Below are 18,184 nucleotides of genomic sequence, written 5' to 3'. Positions count from 1 at the left end.
GTCAGATACAGCACTGAGTGATGGAGAAAATTGCTGTGGCCTTGAAATGAAATGAAAATGAAAATAAATCACTTATTGTCACAAGTAAGCTTCAAATGAAGTTACTGTGAAAAGCCCCTAGTCGACACATTCCGGCGCCTGTTCGGGGAGGCTGGTACGGGAATTGAACCGTGCTGCTGGCCTGCCTTGGTCTGCTTTCAAAGCCAGCGATTTAGCCCTGTGCTAAGCAGCCACTGACGATATCTTTGTGTCATCACTAGAGCTACCGGGGAAGTTCCAGAGGATTGGAGAATAGCTAATGCTGTTCCTCTGTTGAAGAAGGGTAGCATAATCCAGGAAATTACAGGCCGGTGAGCCTTGCGTCAGTGGTAGGGAAATTATTGGAGAGGATTCTTCGAGATGGGATTTACTCACATTTGGAAAGAAATTGACTTATTAGCAATAAACAGCACGGTTTTGTGAAGGGGAGTTCGTGTCTCACTAACTTGATTTAGTTTTTTGAGGAAGTGACAAAGATGATTGATGCAGGTAGGGCAGTGGGTGTTGTCTACATGGACTTCAGACAAGCCTTTAACAAAGTCTTTCATGGCAGACTGGTACAGAAGCTGAAGTCACACAGGATCAGAGATGAGCTGACAAGATGGATACAGAACTGGCTCGGTCATGGAAGACAGAGGGTAGGAGTGGAAGGGTGCATTTCTGATTGGAGGGCTGTGATTAGTGGGGTTCCGCAGGGATCAGTGCTGAGTGCTGGGACCTTTGCTGTTTGTAGTGTATATAAATGATTTGGAGGAAAATGTAGCTGACCTGACTAGTAAGTTTGCAGACAACACAAAAATTGGTGGAGTTGTGGATAGTGAAGAGGATTGTCGGAGGATATAGCAGCTTATAGATCAGTTGGAGACTTGGGTGAGGAAATGGCAGATGGAATTTAATCCAAACAAATGTGAGGTAATGTATTTTGGAAGATCTAATACGGGTGGGAAATATACAGTAAATGGCAGAAATCTTGGGAGTATTGACAGGCAGCGGAATCTGGGTGTACATGTCCACAGGTCATTGAAAATGGCAACACAGGTGGAGAAGGTAGTCAAGAAGGCATACGGCATGCTTGCCTTCATTGGCCAGGGCATTGAGTATAAAAATTGGCAAGTCATGTTGCAGCTGTATAGAATCTTCGTTAGGAGTATAGTGTTCAATTCTGGTCGCCACACTACCAGAAGGATGTGGAGGCTTTAGAGAGGGTGCAGAAGAGATTTACCAGAATGTTGCCTGGTATGGAGGGCATTAGCTATGAGGAGCGATTGAATAAACTCAGTTTGTTCTCACTGGAACGACGGAGGTTGAGGGGCGACCTGATAGAGGTCTACAAAATGCAGAAGGTTTTAGTTTATACCGGCAACATAAGAACATAAGAACTAGGAACAGGAGTCGGCCATCTGGCCCCTCGAGCCTGCTTCACCATTCAATGAGATCATGGCTGATCTTTTGTGGACTCAGCTCCACTTTCCGGCCCGAACACCATAACCCTTAATCCTTTTATTCTTCAAAAATCTATCTATCGTTATCTTAAAAACATTTAATGAAGGAGCCTCTACTGCTTCACTGGGCAAGGAATTCCATAGATTCACAACCCTTTGGGTGAAGAAGTTCCTCCTAAACTCAGTCGTAAATCGACTTCCCATTATTTTGAGGCTATGCCCCCAGTTCTGCTTTCACCCACCAGTGGAAACATCCTGCCCGCATCTATCCTATCTATTCCCTTCATAATTTTATATGTTTCTATAAGATCCCCCCCCCGCATCCTTCTAAATTCCAACGAGTACAGTCCCAGTCTACTCAACCTCTCCTCGTAATCGAACCCCTTCAGCTCTGGGATTAACCTAGTGAATCTCCTCTGCAAACCCTCCAGCGCCAGTACGTCCTTTCTCAGGTAAGGAGACCAAAACTGAACACAATACTCCAGGTGTGGCCTCACTAACACCTTATACAATTGCAGCATAACCTCGCTAGTCTTAAACTCCATCCCTCTAGCAATGAAGGACAAAACTCCATTTGCCTTCTTAATCACCTGTTGCACCTGTAAACCAAATGTTTACGACTCATGCACTAGCACACCCAGGTCTCTCTGCACAGCAGCATGTTTTAATATTTTATCATTTAAATAATAATCCCTTTTTCTGTTATTCCTACCAAAATGGATAACCTCACATTTATCAATGTTGTATTCCATCTGTCAGGCCCTAGCCCATTCACTTAGCCTATCCAAATCCCTCTGCAGACTTCCGGTATCCTCTGCACTTTTTGCTTTACCATTTATCTTAGTGTCGTCTGGAAACTTGGACACATTGCACTTGGTCCCCAACTCCAAATCATCTATGTAAATTGTGAACAGTTGTGGGCCCAACACTGATCCCTGAGGGACACCACTAGCTACTGATTGCCAACCAGAGAAACACCCATTAATCCCCACTCTTTGCTTTCTATTAATTAACCAATCCTCTATCCATGCTACTACTTTCCCCTTAATGCCATGCATCTTTATCTTATGCAGCAACCTTTTGTGTGGCACCTTGTCAAAAGCTTTCTGGAAATCCATATATACCACATCCATTGGCTCCCCGTTATCTACCGCACTGGTAATGTCCTCAAAAAAATTCCACTAAATTAGTTAGGCACGACTTGCCCTTTATGAACCCATGCTGCGCCTGCCCAATGGGACAATTTCCATCCAGATGCCTTGCTATTTCTTCCTTGATGATAGATTCCAGCATCTTCCCTGCTAACTGACCTATAATTACCCGCTTTCTGCCTACCTCCTTTTTTAAACAGTGGTGTCACGTTTGCTAATTTCCAATCCGCCGGGACCACCCCAGAGTCTAGTGAATTTTGGTAAATTATCATCCCTAGCCATCTCTTTTAGCACTCTGGGATGCATTCCATCAGGGCCAGGAGACTTGACTACCTTTAGCCCCATTAACTTGCCCATCACTATCTCCTTAGTGATAACAATCATCTCAAAGTCCTCACCTGTCATAGCCTCATTTCCATCAGTCACTGGCATGTTATTTGTGTCTTCCACTGTGAAGACCGACCCAAAAAACCTGTTCAGCACCTCAGCCATTTCCTCATCTCCCATTATTAAATCTCCCTTCTCATCCTCTAAAGGATCAATAGTTACCTGAGCCACTCTTTTTTTGTTTTATGTATTTGTAGAAACTTTTACTATCTGTTTTTATATTCTGAGCAAGTTTACTCTCATAATCTATCTTACTCTTCTTTATAGCTTTTTTAGTAGCTTTCTGTTGTCCCCTAAAGATTTCCCAGCCCTCTAGTCTCCCACTAATCTTTGCCACATTGTATGCTTTTTCCTTCAATTTGATATTCTTCCTTATTTCTTTAGATATCCACGGTCGATTTTCCCTCTTTCTACCGTCCTTCCTTTTTGTTGGTATAAACCTTTGCTGAGCACTATCGCTTGGCAGGTTCTCCACTGTTCCTCAACTGTTTCACCATAAAGTCTTTGCTCCCAGTCTACCTTAGCTAGCTCTTCTCTCATCCCATTGTAATCTCCTTTGTTTAAGCACAAAACACTAGTGCTTGATTTTTAACTTCTCACCCTCCATCTGTATTTTAAATTCCACCGTATTGCGATCGCTCCTTCCGAGAGGATCCCTAACTATGAGATCCTGAATCAATCCTGTCTCATTACACAGGACCAGATCTAGGACCGCTTGTTCCCTCATAGGTTCAATTACATACTGTTCTAGGAAACTATCGCGGATACATTCTATAAACTCCTCAAGGCTGCCTTGACCGACCTGGTTAAACCAATCGACACGATGGGTGCAGGCTTGGAGGGACCTGTCCCTGTGCTGTGCTGTTTTCTGTTCTCTTTGTTCTTTGAACGTTGAAAGTTAGTATGCAGGTGCAGCAAGCAATTAGGAAGGCAAATGACATGTTGGCATTGATTGCAAGAGGATTGGAATACAAAAATAAAGAATAGCGACAATCACCAGGCAGGAATGTTCCCTTCCAGTCGGGGAACACTTCAGCAGTCAAGGGCATTCAGCCTCTGATCTCCGGGTAAGCGTTCTCCAAGGCGTTCTCTCAGGACGTGCGACAACGCAGAATCGCCGAGCAGAAACTTATAGCCAAGTTCCGCACACATGAGTGCGGCCTCAACCGGGACCTGGGATTCATGTCGCATTACATTCATCCCCCACCATCTGGCCTGGGCTTGCGAAATCCTACCAACTTGCGAAATCCTACCAACTGTCCTGGCTTGACACAATTCACACCTCTTTAACCTAAGGTTACCCCATCTCTGGATCTGTAAAGATTTAATCACCTGCTAATGCTCGCATTCCAAGCATTGTCTGGCATCTTTGAATCTGTCTATATATGTGTTTCTGGAACATACCTCTTCATTCACCTGAGGAAGGAGCAGCGCTCCGAAAGCGAGTGACATCGAAACAAACCTGTTGGACTTTAACCTGGTGTTGTAAGACTTCGTACTGTTCCCTATGTACGGTATGCATTGTTTGTACAGCATGCAAGAAACAATACTTTTCACTGTGTACTAATACATGTGACAATAATAAATCAAATCAAACCAAATCAAAACCTCACAGAGTTGTGAATGGTCCGTGGTGGAGTATGTTTAAGGCTGGAATAGGCAGATTTTTAGCGCCTCCAGGAATTAAGGAATGTGAGGAGTGGGCAGGAAAAGGCAGTCGAGCAGGCTCAATGGGCCGAATGGTCTACTGTCCCTATTTCTTGCGATCTTAAGATTTTTTTGCATTCTCGGGGCGGGATTCTCCGACCCCCCGCCGGGTCGGAGAATCGGCGGGGGGTGACGTCAGCAGCCACTGACGCTCCCGCGCATGCGCGGACTGCCGCTGGCCGGCGAAGTCCCTTCGGCCCCGGCTGGCGTGGCGCCAAAGGCCTTCCCGCCAGTCGGCGGGGCAGGAACGCCCCAGCTACTAAAACACTCCAACGTTATACCTCCTCAGTCAGTGTAGCACAGTCTGGTTTAGCACAATGGGTTAAACAGCTGGCTTGTGATGCAGAACAAGGCCACCAGCACGGGTTCAATTCCCGTATCAGCCTCCCCGAACAGGTGCCGGAATGTGGCGACTAGGAGCTTTTCACAGTAACTTCATTGAAACCTACTTGTGACAATAAGCGATTATTATTATAACTGAATATAAACCACCTGTTACATGCGCAAGAAGGGGAGCCTGTAGAGTGTGGAGCTTGTGGGGGGGGGGGGGGTCGCTGGAGAGCTGGGATGCGATCTCAACCCAGGGGAGGAGACTGCAGGATTGGAGCTGACTCTGAGCGGGTGTAAGGGGCTGCCCACGGTCACCTCGCACACGAATTATGAATGAACAGTAAGAAAAGAGCTGGTCATTACTAACATCCAATCTATAACGCGACACAGTTGTTAGCACTGCTGCCTCACAGTGCCAGAGACCCGGGTTCGATTCTGACCTCCAGTGTCTATGCGGAGTCTGCACTTTCTCCCCGTGCTGCGTGGGTTTCCTCCAGGGGCTCCGGTTTCCTCCCACAGTCCAAAGATGTGCAGGTTAGGTGGGCTTACAGGGATAGGGTGGGGAAGTGGGTCTAGGTGGGGTGCTGTTTCAGAGGTGCAGACTCGATGGGCCGAATGGCCTCCTGAACTGTAGGAATTCTATGGTCAATTGTTCATACATCCACCTCTTCCAGCAAGTAACAAGTCTTTTGTTTTGAGTCCTGGTTTGCCAAATTTCAATGATTGGCACCTGGAATGAGGCGAGATGAGAATTTCTTTACGCAGCGAGGTGAGAAATGTGCTGACTGAAACGGCGGCGCAAGCCGATTCAACAGGAACTTTCAAAAGGGAATTGGATCGAGACTTGAAGGTGAAAAATTTGCAGAGCAATGGGGAAAGAGCCAGGGGAGGCGGAACTAATTGATAACGTATTTGTCTTGTTGCAGGAATCTTACTTCCACTGGACGTTTGGAGTGACTGAGGCTGACTGCTATGGTGCTGTGGAAGTCGCTACTGGAAAGTCACTGCTATTTGTGCCCAAGCTCCCAGAGAGTTATGCAGTGTGGATGGGGACGTAAGGCACTTTCTATCTCCCGATGATTCCCAACCCTCTCCTGTAATCACCATCTTCGTTTACCCAGTTCCTGACCGATGTTGACACCCAGTCAGGCAAAACCATCATTGGGCACCCTGCCTTCAACGGCCAGGATCCTAAACTCTGGAATTCCTCCCCTTACTCTGGAAAATTTCAATCAAATCAACTCTTGAAGTTCTAAATTTTAGGGAATACAATGCGAGTTTGTGTAATCTCCCCTTGTAATTTTGCCCTTCGAACTCTGGTCTCACCCCGTTGAATCTGTGCTGCATCCCTCCAAGGCCAATATATCTTGCTGAAGGTTTGGTGCCCAGAACTGCTCACAGTAACTCCAGCTGTGGCCTAACCCGGGCTTTGTGTCGCTGAAGCATGATTTCTACCCTCTTGAATTCTAGTCTCTCGATATAAAGATCAGCATTACATTTGCCTTTTTGATCATTTTCTGCACCTGCCATTTTAATGACATTGTAATGATCTGTGCACTTGGATGGCCCAAGCCTCTTTGGGTCTCCCCTGTCTCCGCAGTGTGACTCCGCAGGGACTGGACCGGTGAGGCAGGGCCGGCTTTCTTTCCCGCCGCGGTGAAGCTGCGGTCGCTCTCTAATCACTCTCCCTTCAGCGGTTGCAGGGTACCTAAACGTCCCCCCTCCGGCTCCCGCGGGCTGGTCGCCTAGGGGGCGGCGGTTTAAAGACTCGCGTGTCCGTCTGTCGGCCGCCGAGCTTTGCGATTCCGTCGATTCGTCGTTCGCCACGTCTCCCCTGTCTCCAGTTTCTCACCGTTTTAGAAAGTCCCCGTTCTTTCATTTTTAGGTGCAGAGTGGTTGTCCTCACATTTTCTTACTTTAAGGCCCATTTGCCTTAGGGTTGTCCGTTTAATCGATCAATATTGTGAAGGTAATGTTTCCAGCTACACTGTTCATAGAATTTACAGTGCAGAAGGAGGCCATTCGGCCCATTGAGTCTGCACCGGCTCTTTGAAAGAGCACCCTACCCAAGCCCAGACCTCCACCCTATCCCCATAACCCAGTAACTCCACCCAACACTAAGGGCAATTTTGGACACTTAAGGGCAATTTAGCATGGCCAATCCACCTAACTGCACATCTTTGGACTGTGGGAGGAAACCGGAGCACCCGGAGGAAACCCACGCAGACACGGGGAGAATGAGCAGACTCCGCACAGACAGTGACCCAAGCCGGGAATCGAACCTGGGACCCTGGAGCTGTGAAGCAATTGTGCTATCCACCATGCTACCGTGCTGCCCCAAAGGGGACAGCACTGCTTACAGTGCTGTCTTTGCATCATTCCCAGATTTGGATATGTGCTTTTCCATTCCTTCAGCAAAGCCATTAATAAATGGGGAGACTAGTTGGGGCTCCTACACAGGGACACCATTAGTCACACATTCCACTCATGAGCTGCACAGTATGGGAGAGTCCAGCTTTAACCCTGTGGCCTGTGTTGTGTTGGAGCAATACCTTGGCTTGACGAGGTGGAGGGGAATGCGCAAGAGCCCACTTTTCCATAACCCCGAGCCCCTGCTTGTAAATGTCTGTATGTTGTCGCTGCATCAGCACCGCTTGGGCCAGGCGGTGATGCCCTCTGCAGTCATGTACCTTCCTGACACACTTTGGAATGGTTACATGGTTGGGATGCTGAAGACACCTGTTTACCAAGTGTCTGCGGCTTCAAAAGATAAAACTGGAGACATGCTTCTTCCAATCATCCTGTTCAATGGTTTTAATTGCTGAACAGTGTTTGTAGTTCTGTGATTTCTCGTAAGGATGTTGACTGAGAGTGGACAGTGAGGGATTGAGCTTTGTTGCTCTAATTTGTCAAACACACTAATTGATGGAAGCCATTATTTACTCTTGGCTTTGGGACCAGACTGAAAGTGGGAGTCATTATTTATCTGCTTTGTACTATCTCCCTCTGTAATTAATATTGCAGCTGCTGCTCTCTCATTTGATTACAATTATCTGCAGTGCTAATTAATGTATTGATTAAATGGCTGCCCTTGGCTTGCGTCATTGTTCTTGCAATGAGACAAATTAGAAGATGCTATCCTCTCAATTTGGTAAAAAAATAGATGTTTTTTTTCTCTCTCTGTAGTTGACTCGGGTTATTTATATTTTCTGACTCCTGTGAAGAGTAAAATGTAACTCAGGCTCTCGATGGAGCCTCTTTGTGTCGCAGAAAGTTACAGCTGTTCACAAGATAAACATCAGGGAGCAGTTACAATCCCTCCGACTGACTTAGACAGGCTCCAAGAATCGCTCATCTTGTCAGTGCTAGCTCTTTGAAAGAGCTGTCCAATTAGTCCCATTCCCCTTGCTCACTCTCCGAAGCTTTTCCTGTATTTATATCCAATTCCCTTTTAGAAGGCTGCAATTGAATCTGCTCCCAGCAGCTTTCAGGCTGTGCATTCCATACCTTGGGCTTAAAAGGAATAAAAATTCTCATCTTTTCTCTGACCCTTACTTCAATCTGTGACCCTCTTGCCCAGGGAAACAATTTCTCCTTATTTACTGTACCAAACTCCTCAGTAATACTCTACCCATCAATGTAATTGGCCAGTGCAGCTTCCTCAATCATAAAGAATAATCCTATGTAAGGATGCTCTTAATTAAGCGCAATCTATGACTCTTTAAAAAATAAAGATTATAAACAGGTCAGAAGGAAACCGGGTGGTTTTTGGGAAGCTTTATGAAAATTGCTTATTGTCACAAGTAGGCTTCAAATGAAGTTACTGTGCAAAGCCCCTAGTCGCCACATTCCGGCACCTGTTCGGGGAGGCTGGTACGGGAATGCAACATTTGAGAAATAGAGTGCTGAATTGGGAATCAGGCGATAGCGGTACAGACACAGGGGCAGCTGGGGATCATCACCTGTAACTACCTGTGGCTGGATCTACCAATACCACAGCAACATAGCCTTCTGACGAAGCTCCCAATGGGCAGGAGGGGGGGACAACAATCTGTTGCCCTCTCTTCTGTGACCACTGCAACAGCTGGACAGATGCCCAGTGAGAAACAGCGAATTGACACAGGCAGGAGGGCAGAAAACAGATACTAATGACAATTGTCTCTCCCTCTCTTAAAGGATTCACTCCCGTGACTACTTCAAAAAGAAATATGCTGTTGATGAAGTTCTCTACACTCCTGATGTAAGTCTGTCTGCCTAATGGTGAGAAAAGGTTTTGAATTTACTCTTCAGGGGGAAGGACGGAAGCCTGAGTTAGAGGTTGGAGATGGTGGTGGGGAAGGCGATTAGAGGTAGGACAAAGGGTGAGGCTGTGAGGATTCTGAAACGCAGGGGAGGGTGAGTGAGACTGGGGGGGGGGAGGATGAGACTGGTGGGGGTGTGAGACTGCGCCTGTCACGGGGGGGGGGGTGGGGGGGGGGGGGAGTGGGGGTGAGACTGGGGTTGTGGTGAGACTGCCTCTGTCACTGGGGGAGAGTGGGGGTGAAACTGCCTCAGTCACGGGGGGAGTGGGGGTGAAACTGCCTCTGTCACTGGGGGGGGAGTGGGGGGTGAAACTGCCTCAGTCACTGGGGGGGGAGTGGGGGGTGAAACTGCCTCTGTCACTGGTGGGGGAGTGGGGGTGAAACTGCCTCAGTCACGGGGGGAGTGGGGGTGAAACTGCCTCTGTCACTGGGGGGGGAGTGGGGGGTGAAACTGCCTCAGTCACTGGGGGGGGAGTGGGGGTGAAACTGCCTCTGTCACTGGGGGGGGAGTGGGGGTGAAACTGCCTCAGTCACGGGGGAGTGGGGGTGAAACTGCCTCTGTCACTGGGGGGGGAGTGGGGGTGAAACTGCCTCTGTCACTGGGGGGGGGGGGGAGTGGGGATGAGACTGTCTCTGTCACTGGGGGAGAGTGGGGGTGAGACTGCCTCTGTCACTGGGGGGGTGGGGGGGGGAGTGGGGGTGAGACTGCCTCTGTCACTGGGGGGGGAGTGGGGGTGAGACTGCCTCTGTTACTGGGAGGGGGGAGTGGGGGTGAGACTGTCTCTGTCACTGGGGGAGAGTCGGGGTGAGACTGCCTCTGTCACTGTGGGGGGGGGGAGTGGGGATGAGACTGTCTCTGTCACTGGGGGGGTGGGGGGGGGGAGTGGGGGTGAGACTGCCTCTGTCACTGGGGGGGGGGGAGTGGGGGTGAGACTGGGGTTGTGGTGAGACTGCCTCTGTCACTGGGGGAGAGTGGGGGTGAAACTGCCTCAGTCACGGGGGGAGTGGGGGTGAAACTGCCTCTGTCACTGGGGGGGGAGTGGGGGGTGAAACTGCCTCAGTCACTGGGGGGGGAGTGGGGGGTGAAACTGCCTCTGTCACTGGTGGGGGAGTGGGGGTGAAACTGCCTCAGTCACGGGGGGAGTGGGGGTGAAACTGCCTCTGTCACTGGGGGGGGAGTGGGGGGTGAAACTGCCTCAGTCACTGGGGGGGGAGTGGGGGTGAAACTGCCTCTGTCACTGGGGGGGGAGTGGGGGTGAAACTGCCTCAGTCACGGGGGAGTGGGGGTGAAACTGCCTCTGTCACTGGGGGGGGAGTGGGGGTGAAACTGCCTCTGTCACTGGGGGGGGGGGGAGTGGGGATGAGACTGTCTCTGTCACTGGGGGAGAGTGGGGGTGAGACTGCCTCTGTCACTGGGGGGGTGGGGGGGGGGAGTGGGGGTGAGACTGCCTCTGTCACTGGGGGGGGAGTGGGGGTGAGACTGCCTCTGTTACTGGGAGGGGGGAGTGGGGGTGAGACTGTCTCTGTCACTGGGGGAGAGTCGGGGTGAGACTGCCTCTGTCACTGTGGGGGGGGGGAGTGGGGATGAGACTGTCTCTGTCACTGGGGGGGTGGGGGGGGGGAGTGGGGGTGAGACTGCCTCTGTCACTGGGGGGGGGGGAGTGGGGGTGAGACTGCCTCCGTCACTGGGGGGGGGGGGGGGGGGGGAGTGGGGGTGAGACTGCCTGTCACTGGGGAGGGGGGGGGAGGGAGTGGGGGTGAGACTGCCTCTGTCACTGGGGGTGAGTGGGGGTGGGACTGCCTCTGTCACTGGGGGGGGGAGTGGGGGTGAGACTGCCTCTGTCACTGGGGGAGAGTGGGGGTGAGACTGCCTCAGACACTGGGGGGGAGTGGGGGTGAGACTACCTCTGTCATTGGGGGGGGGGGGGGGGTTGGACTGCCTCTGTCACTGGGGGGAGTGGGGGTGAGACTGCCTCTGTCACTGGGGGGGGGGGGAGGGGGTTGAGACTGCCTCTCACTGGGGGGGAGTGGGGGTGAGACTGCCTCTGTCACTGGGGGGAGTGGGGGTGAGACTGCCTCTGTCACTGGTGGGGAGGCGGAGTGGGGGTGAGACTGCTTCTGTCACTGGGGGGGGAGTGGGGGTGAGACTGCCTCTGTCACTGGGGGGGGAGTGGGGGTGAGACTGCCTCTGTCACTGGGGGGGGAGTGGGGGCGAGACTGCCTCTGTCACTGGAGGGAGTGGGGGTGAGACTGCCTCGGTCACTGGGGGGGACGGGGACTGCCACTGTCACTGGGGGGGGGGAGTGGGGGTGGGACTGCCTCTGTCACTGGGGGGTAGTGGGGGTGAGACTGCCTCTGTCACGGGGGGAGTGGGGGTGAGACTGCCTCTGTCACGGGGGAAGTGGGGGTGAGACTGCCTCTGTCACGGGGGGAGTGGGGGTGAGACTGCCTCTGTCACTGAGGGGGTGGGGGGGGGGAGTGGGGGTGAGACTGCCTCTGTCACGGGGGGAGTGGGGGTGAGACTGCCTCTGTCACTGGGGGGTAGTGGGGGTGAGACTGCCTCTGTCACGGGGGGAGTGGGGGTGAGACTGCCTCTGTCACCTGGGGGGGTGGGGGCGGGGGGAGTGGGGGTGAGACTGCCTCTGTCACGGGGGAGTGGGGGTGAGACTGCCTCTTGTCACTGGGGGAGAGTGGGGGTGAGACTGCCTCTTGTCACTGGGGGAGAGTGGGGGTGAGACTGCCTCTGTCACGGGGGGAGTGGGGGTGAGACTGCCTCTTGTCACTGGGGGAGAGTGGGGGTGAGACTGCCTCTGTCACTGGAGGGGTGGGGGGGGGGGAGTGGGGGTGAGACTGCCTCTGTCACGGGGGGAGTGGGGGTGAGACTGCCTCTGTCACTGGGGGGGTGGGGGGGGGGGAGTGGGGGTGAGACTGCCTCTGTCACGGGGAGAGTGGGGGTGAGACTGCCTCTGTCACGGGGGGAGTGGGGGTGAGACTGCCTCTTGTCACTGGGGGAGAGTGGGGGTGAGACTGCCTCTGTCACTGGAGGGGTGGGGGGGGGGGAGTGGGGGTGAGACTGCCTCTGTCACGGGGGGAGTGGGGGTGAGACTGCCTCTGTCACTGGGGGGGTGGGGGGGGGGAGTGGGGGTGAGACTGCCTCTGTCACTGGGGGGGGGGGAGTGGGGGTGAGACTGCCTCTGACTGGGGGGGGAGTGGGGGTGGGACTGCCTCCGTCACTGGGGGGGGGGGGGGGAGTGGGGGTGAGACTGCCTGTCACTGGGGAGGGGGGGGGAGGGAGTGGGGGTGAGACTGCCTCTGTCACTGGGGGTGAGTGGGGGTGGGACTGCCTCTGTCACTGGGGGGGGGGGAGTGGGGGTGAGACTGCCTCTGTCACTGGGGGAGAGTGGGGGTGAGACTGCCTCAGACACTGGGGGGGAGTGGGGGTGAGACTACCTCTGTCATTGGGGGGGGGGGGGGGGTTGGACTGCCTCTGTCACTGGGGGGAGTGGGGGTGAGACTGCCTCTGTCACTGGGGGGGGGGGAGGGGGTTGAGACTGCCTCTGTCACTGGGGGGGAGTGGGGGTGAGACTGCCTCTGTCACTGGGGGGAGTGGGGGTGAGACTGCCTCTGTCACTGGTGGGGAGGCGGAGTGGGGGTGAGACTGCCTCTGTCACTGGGGGGGGAGTGGGGGTGAGACTGCCTCTGTCACTGGGGGGGGAGTGGGGGTGAGACTGCCTCTGTCACTGGGGGGGGAGTGGGGGCGAGACTGCCTCTGTCACTGGAGGGAGTGGGGGTGAGACTGCCTCGGTCACTGGGGGGGACGGGGACTGCCACTGTCACTGGGGGGGGGAGTGGGGGTGGGACTGCCTCTGTCACTGGGGGGTAGTGGGGGTGAGACTGCCTCTGTCACGGGGGGAGTGGGGGTGAGACTGCCTCTGTCACGGGGGAAGTGGGGGTGAGACTGCCTCTGTCACGGGGGGAGTGGGGGTGAGACTGCCTCTGTCACTGAGGGGGTGGGGGGGGGGAGTGGGGGTGAGACTGCCTCTGTCACGGGGGGAGTGGGGGTGAGACTGCCTCTGTCACTGGGGGGTAGTGGGGGTGAGACTGCCTCTGTCACGGGGGGAGTGGGGGTGAGACTGCCTCTGTCACCTGGGGGGGTGGGGGCGGGGGGAGTGGGGGTGAGACTGCCTCTGTCACGGGGGAGTGGGGGTGAGACTGCCTCTTGTCACTGGGGGAGAGTGGGGGTGAGACTGCCTCTTGTCACTGGGGGAGAGTGGGGGTGAGACTGCCTCTGTCACGGGGGGAGTGGGGGTGAGACTGCCTCTTGTCACTGGGGGAGAGTGGGGGTGAGACTGCCTCTGTCACTGGAGGGGTGGGGGGGGGGAGTGGGGGTGAGACTGCCTCTGTCACGGGGAGAGTGGGGGTGAGACTGCCTCTTGTCACTGGGGGAGAGTGGGGGTGAGACTGCCTCTTGTCACTGGGGGAGAGTGGGGGTGAGACTGCCTCTGTCACGGGGGGAGTGGGGGTGAGACTGCCTCTTGTCACTGGGGGAGAGTGGGGGTGAGACTGCCTCTGTCACTGGAGGGGTGGGGGGGGGGAGTGGGGGTGAGACTGCCTCTGTCACGGGGGGAGTGGGGGTGAGACTGCCTCTGTCACTGGGGGGGTGGGGGGGGGGAGTGGGGGTGAGACTGCCTCTGTCACGGGGAGAGTGGGGGTGAGACTGCCTCTTGTCACTGGGGGAGAGTGGGGGTGAGACTGCCTCTGTCACTGGGGGGGGGCGCGGAGTGGGGGTGAGACTGCCTCTGTCACAGGGGGGTGGGGAGTGGGGGGGAGACTGCCTCCGTGACTGGGGGGGGGGGGAGTAGGGGTGTGACTGCCTCTGTCACTGGGGGCGTAGTGGGGGTGAGACTGCCTCTGTCACTGGGGGGGGGGGAGTAGGGGTGTGACTGCCTCTGTCACTGGGGGGGGAGTAGGGGTGAGACTGCCTCTGTCACTGGGGGGGAGTGGGGGTGAGACTGCCTCTGTCACTGCGGGGAGTGGGGGTGAGACTGCCTCTGTCACTGGGGGGGGGGGGGAGTGGGGGTGTGACTGCCTCTGTCACTGGGAGGGTAGTGGGGGTGAGACTGCCTCTGTCACTGGGGGGGGGGCGGGGGAGTGAGACTGCCTCTGTCACTGGGGGGGAGTGGGGGTGAGACTGCCTCTGTCACTGGGGGGGGGGGGGGTAGTGGGGGTGTGACTGCCTCTGTCACTGGGGGAGAGTGGGAGTGTGACTGCCTCTGTCACTGGGGTCACTTTTGGTCAGTGAGCAGAGCAGTGACAATCGAACGGGACATGGTGTGAGTTCGAGGTTCAGTAGAGTGGAGGCTGGTCATCTGGTCAGTGTTGGGATGGTTGAATACGGTTAGCGGTTCAGCAACACATGGTCTAGGGAAGGGGACAGAGACAGGGGATGTTACAGAAATAGATGGAGACTGTCTTTGTGAGGCAGACTGGGATGGAGCAGAAAGTGTACTTGGTGTTGAATAAGGCTCCAGCCTGGGTGGGGATTGGGATGTGGTTGGTGGAGAGAGACCAGCAATATTCTGCTGGGCCAATGTTAAACGTCAGCTCCGAGGTGTCACGGAGTGGTCTTTTGGAGTGCAGGGTTGGAGAGAGACGAGATGTAGTTTCACCTTTCTGTCCTTTCCTTTTTCTCCCCTCACCCACGTTAGTGCTGAGCTGATGCATCAGTTGCAGAATGTTCCGGATGAATCTCAGGGTGGTGGGGCAGAGAGGTGGGTCTTTACTGGGACAGAGCGAGGCACTTCATGCGGATTGGTTGCTTCTTGTGCAACCCGAGAGCAGTTAGCGGGAGGCGAGAGGAGGGAGAGACGGGGGACAGCCGTGCGGCATTAAAAATATCATCAATGGAAGGGTTTCAACCATCAGATTGTATGCAGCAAAATAAGGAAGGCTTAATTCAAAGAATCTTACTTTTCATATGGGGCATTTGAACCTACGTTTCTGATGTTTTATTCATCACCTGGAATGTTTGATTTCTCCTGGATTATGTGGGAAGTAAAACATAAGAGTGAATAATTAATATAAAAGACAAAATGCTGAACATTTGAAGTAGAGATAGACAATGCTGGAAATGCTCCAGTGTGGCAGAATCTGTCACGGAAAAGCAGTTAACCTGCCTGACCATTGATAAATAATGGTCGAATAATTAATTTAGGGGCTGACGGCAGAGAGCTGGAATGAGGAGGAGAAATGTGAAGTGACCGGAAACCTGGACTGGGAATTGGTTTCCTCAAAGCAGTCACCCAGTCAAATTTTCCCCGAGTGTGGTTGACGGAGGGTGTTCGAGTGGGGTGGCAACGGGGGGGCGGGGGTAGAGGGTTGTAAAGAGAAGTGCAACAGGCAGGACAGCTGCCAGGGATAGTGCCAGAAGACTGGAGGATAGCAAATGTTGTCCCCTTGTTCAAGAAGGGGAGTAGAGACAACCCCGGTAACTATAGGCCAGTGAGCCTTACTTCTGTTGTGGGCAAAATCTTAGAAAGGTTTATAAGAGATAGGATGTATAATCATCTGGAAAGGAATAATTTGATTATAGATAGTCAACACGGTTTTGTGAAGGGTAGATCGTGCCTCACAAACCTTATTGAGTTCTTTGAGAAGGTGACCAAACAGGTGGATGAGGGTAAAGCAGTTGATGTGCTGTATATGGATTTCAGTAAAGCGTTTGATAAGGTTCCCCACGGTAGGCTACTGCAGGAAATACAGAGGCATGGGATTCAGGGAGATTTAGCAGTTTGGATCAGAAATTGGCTAGCTGGAAGAGACAAAGGGTGGAGGTTGATGGGAAGTGTTTAGACTGGAGTCCAGTTACTAGTGGTGTATCACAAGGATCTGTTTTGGGGCCACTGCTGTTTGTCATTTCTATAAATGACCTGGAGGAGGGCGTAGAAGGATGGATGAGTAAATTTGCAGATGACACTAAAGTCGATGGAGTTGTGGACAGTGCGGACGGATGTTACAGTTACAGAGGGACATAGATAAGCTGCAGTGCTGGGCTGAGAGGTGGCAAATGGAGTTTAATGCAGAATAGTGTGAGGTGATACATTTTGGAAGGAATAACAGGAAGACAGAGTACTAATGGTAAGATTCTTGTAAGATTCATGTCGCACCATCCCCCACCATCTGGCCTGCAAAATCCTACCAACTGTCCTGGCTTGACACAATTCACACCTCTTTAACCTGGGGTTACCCCATCTCTGGATCTGTAAAGATTTAATCACCTGCTAATGCTCGCATTCCAAGCATTGTCTGGCATCTTTGAATCTGTCTATATATATATGTTTCTGGAACATACCTCTTCATTCACCTGAGGAAGGAGCAGCGCTCCGAAAGCTAGTGACATCGAAACAAACCTGTTGGACTTTAACCTGGTGTTGTAAGACTTCGTACTGTGCTCACCCCAGTCCAACGCCGGCATCTCCACATCATGGGTAAGATTCTTGGCAGTGTGGATGAGCAGAGAGATCTAGGTGTCCATGTACATAGATCGCTGAAAGTTGCCACCTAGGTTGAGAGGGTTGTTAAGAAGGCGTACGATGTGTTAGCTTTTATTGGTAGAGGGATTGAGTTTCGGAGCCATGAGGTCATGTTGCAGCTGTACAAAACTCTGGTGCGGCCGCATTTGGAGTATTGTGTGCAATTCTGGTCGCCGCATTATAGGAAGGATGTGGAAGCTTTGGAGCGGGTGCAGAGGAGATTTACCAGAATGTTGCCTGGTATGGAGGGAAGATCTTATGAGGAAAGGCTGAGAGACTTGAGGCTGTTTTCGTTAGAGAGAAGAAGGTTAAGAGGTGACTTAATTGAGGCAGACAAGATGATCAGAGGATTGGCTGGGTGGACAGTGAGAGCCTTTTTCCTCGGATGGTAGTGTCTAGCACGAGGGGACATAGCTTTAAATTGAGGGGAGATAGATATAGGACAGACGTCAGAGGTAGGTTCTTTACTCGGAGAGTAGTAAGGGCATGGAATGCCCTGCCTGCAACAGTAGTGGACTCGCCAACACTAAGGGCATTCAAATGGTCATTGGATAGACATATGGACGATAAGGGAACAGTGTAGATGGGCTTCAGAGTGGTTTCACAGGTCGGCGCAACATCGAGGGCCGAAGGGCCTGTACTGCGCTGTAATGTTCTATGTTCTATGATTGGGGCGGGTGAAAGAGGAAGATGCCGGGGGAGGGGAGGGAAAGGGGATAGGGGAGGGACAAGGTACCGGGGAGTGGGGAGGGAGACAGGTGCTGGGATGGTTGGGGTGGGATAGGAGCTTGGGGGGTGGAGGGGAAGTGGGTCGGACAGCTTTCGGGGGGAGGGGAAATGTCCCGGGGGAGGGACAGGTGCTGGGGTGAGGGACAGTTCCACGACGCCATGGGTAGGGAAACCTGGTTCTGGGAATGTGCTTTTGGCCCTCTTCTTTGGGGTTCCTATTCAATACCCGCAGGGGAAGGGTCAGCCGGACATTACAGACTGGAATTGTGATCATAAACCTGCAACCTGCATTCACTCAGTACTCCTGCTAACGCTGAATGTAATCCACATTTCCCAGAAGCTGTGTCTTGTGGATTTTGGCTTTATAAAGTAAAATCATTTTATTTAAATCCTTCTCTGACAGAATAATTAAATCCAATTTATGATCTGACCAAGTTTGGATATGGTTTAGGAATGAACACACCAGGTTTGCACATCAATAATCTGCTTGTTAGGGCAGCACGGTGGCGCAGTGGGTTAGCACTGCTGCCTCACGGCGCCGAGGTCCCAGGTTTGATCCCGGCTCT

The 18,184-nt window shown here is 53.0% G+C and overlaps 1 protein-coding gene across 7 annotated transcripts in view; it reads left to right on the top strand.

Moving 5' to 3' along the window:
- Nucleotides 1–18,184, top strand: part of pepd (peptidase D) — a 720,447-nt gene that overhangs the window by 360,092 nt on the left and 342,171 nt on the right. For all 7 annotated transcript variants that reach the window (XM_072517763.1, XM_072517762.1, XM_072517760.1 and 4 more), the window contains 2 exons: nt 5,983–6,110; nt 9,233–9,296. In XM_072517763.1, coding sequence (XP_072373864.1) covers nt 5,983–6,110; nt 9,233–9,296 — 192 coding nt within the window. The remainder of the gene's footprint in view (nt 1–5,982; nt 6,111–9,232; nt 9,297–18,184) is intronic.

The sequence above is a fragment of the Scyliorhinus torazame genome, chromosome 10 (genome assembly GCF_047496885.1).
Source record: "Scyliorhinus torazame isolate Kashiwa2021f chromosome 10, sScyTor2.1, whole genome shotgun sequence".
Taxonomy (NCBI): Eukaryota; Metazoa; Chordata; class Chondrichthyes; order Carcharhiniformes; family Scyliorhinidae; genus Scyliorhinus; species Scyliorhinus torazame.
The sequence above is the reverse complement of the archived record's forward strand: the minus strand, read 5'-3'. Positions and strand labels throughout refer to the sequence as shown.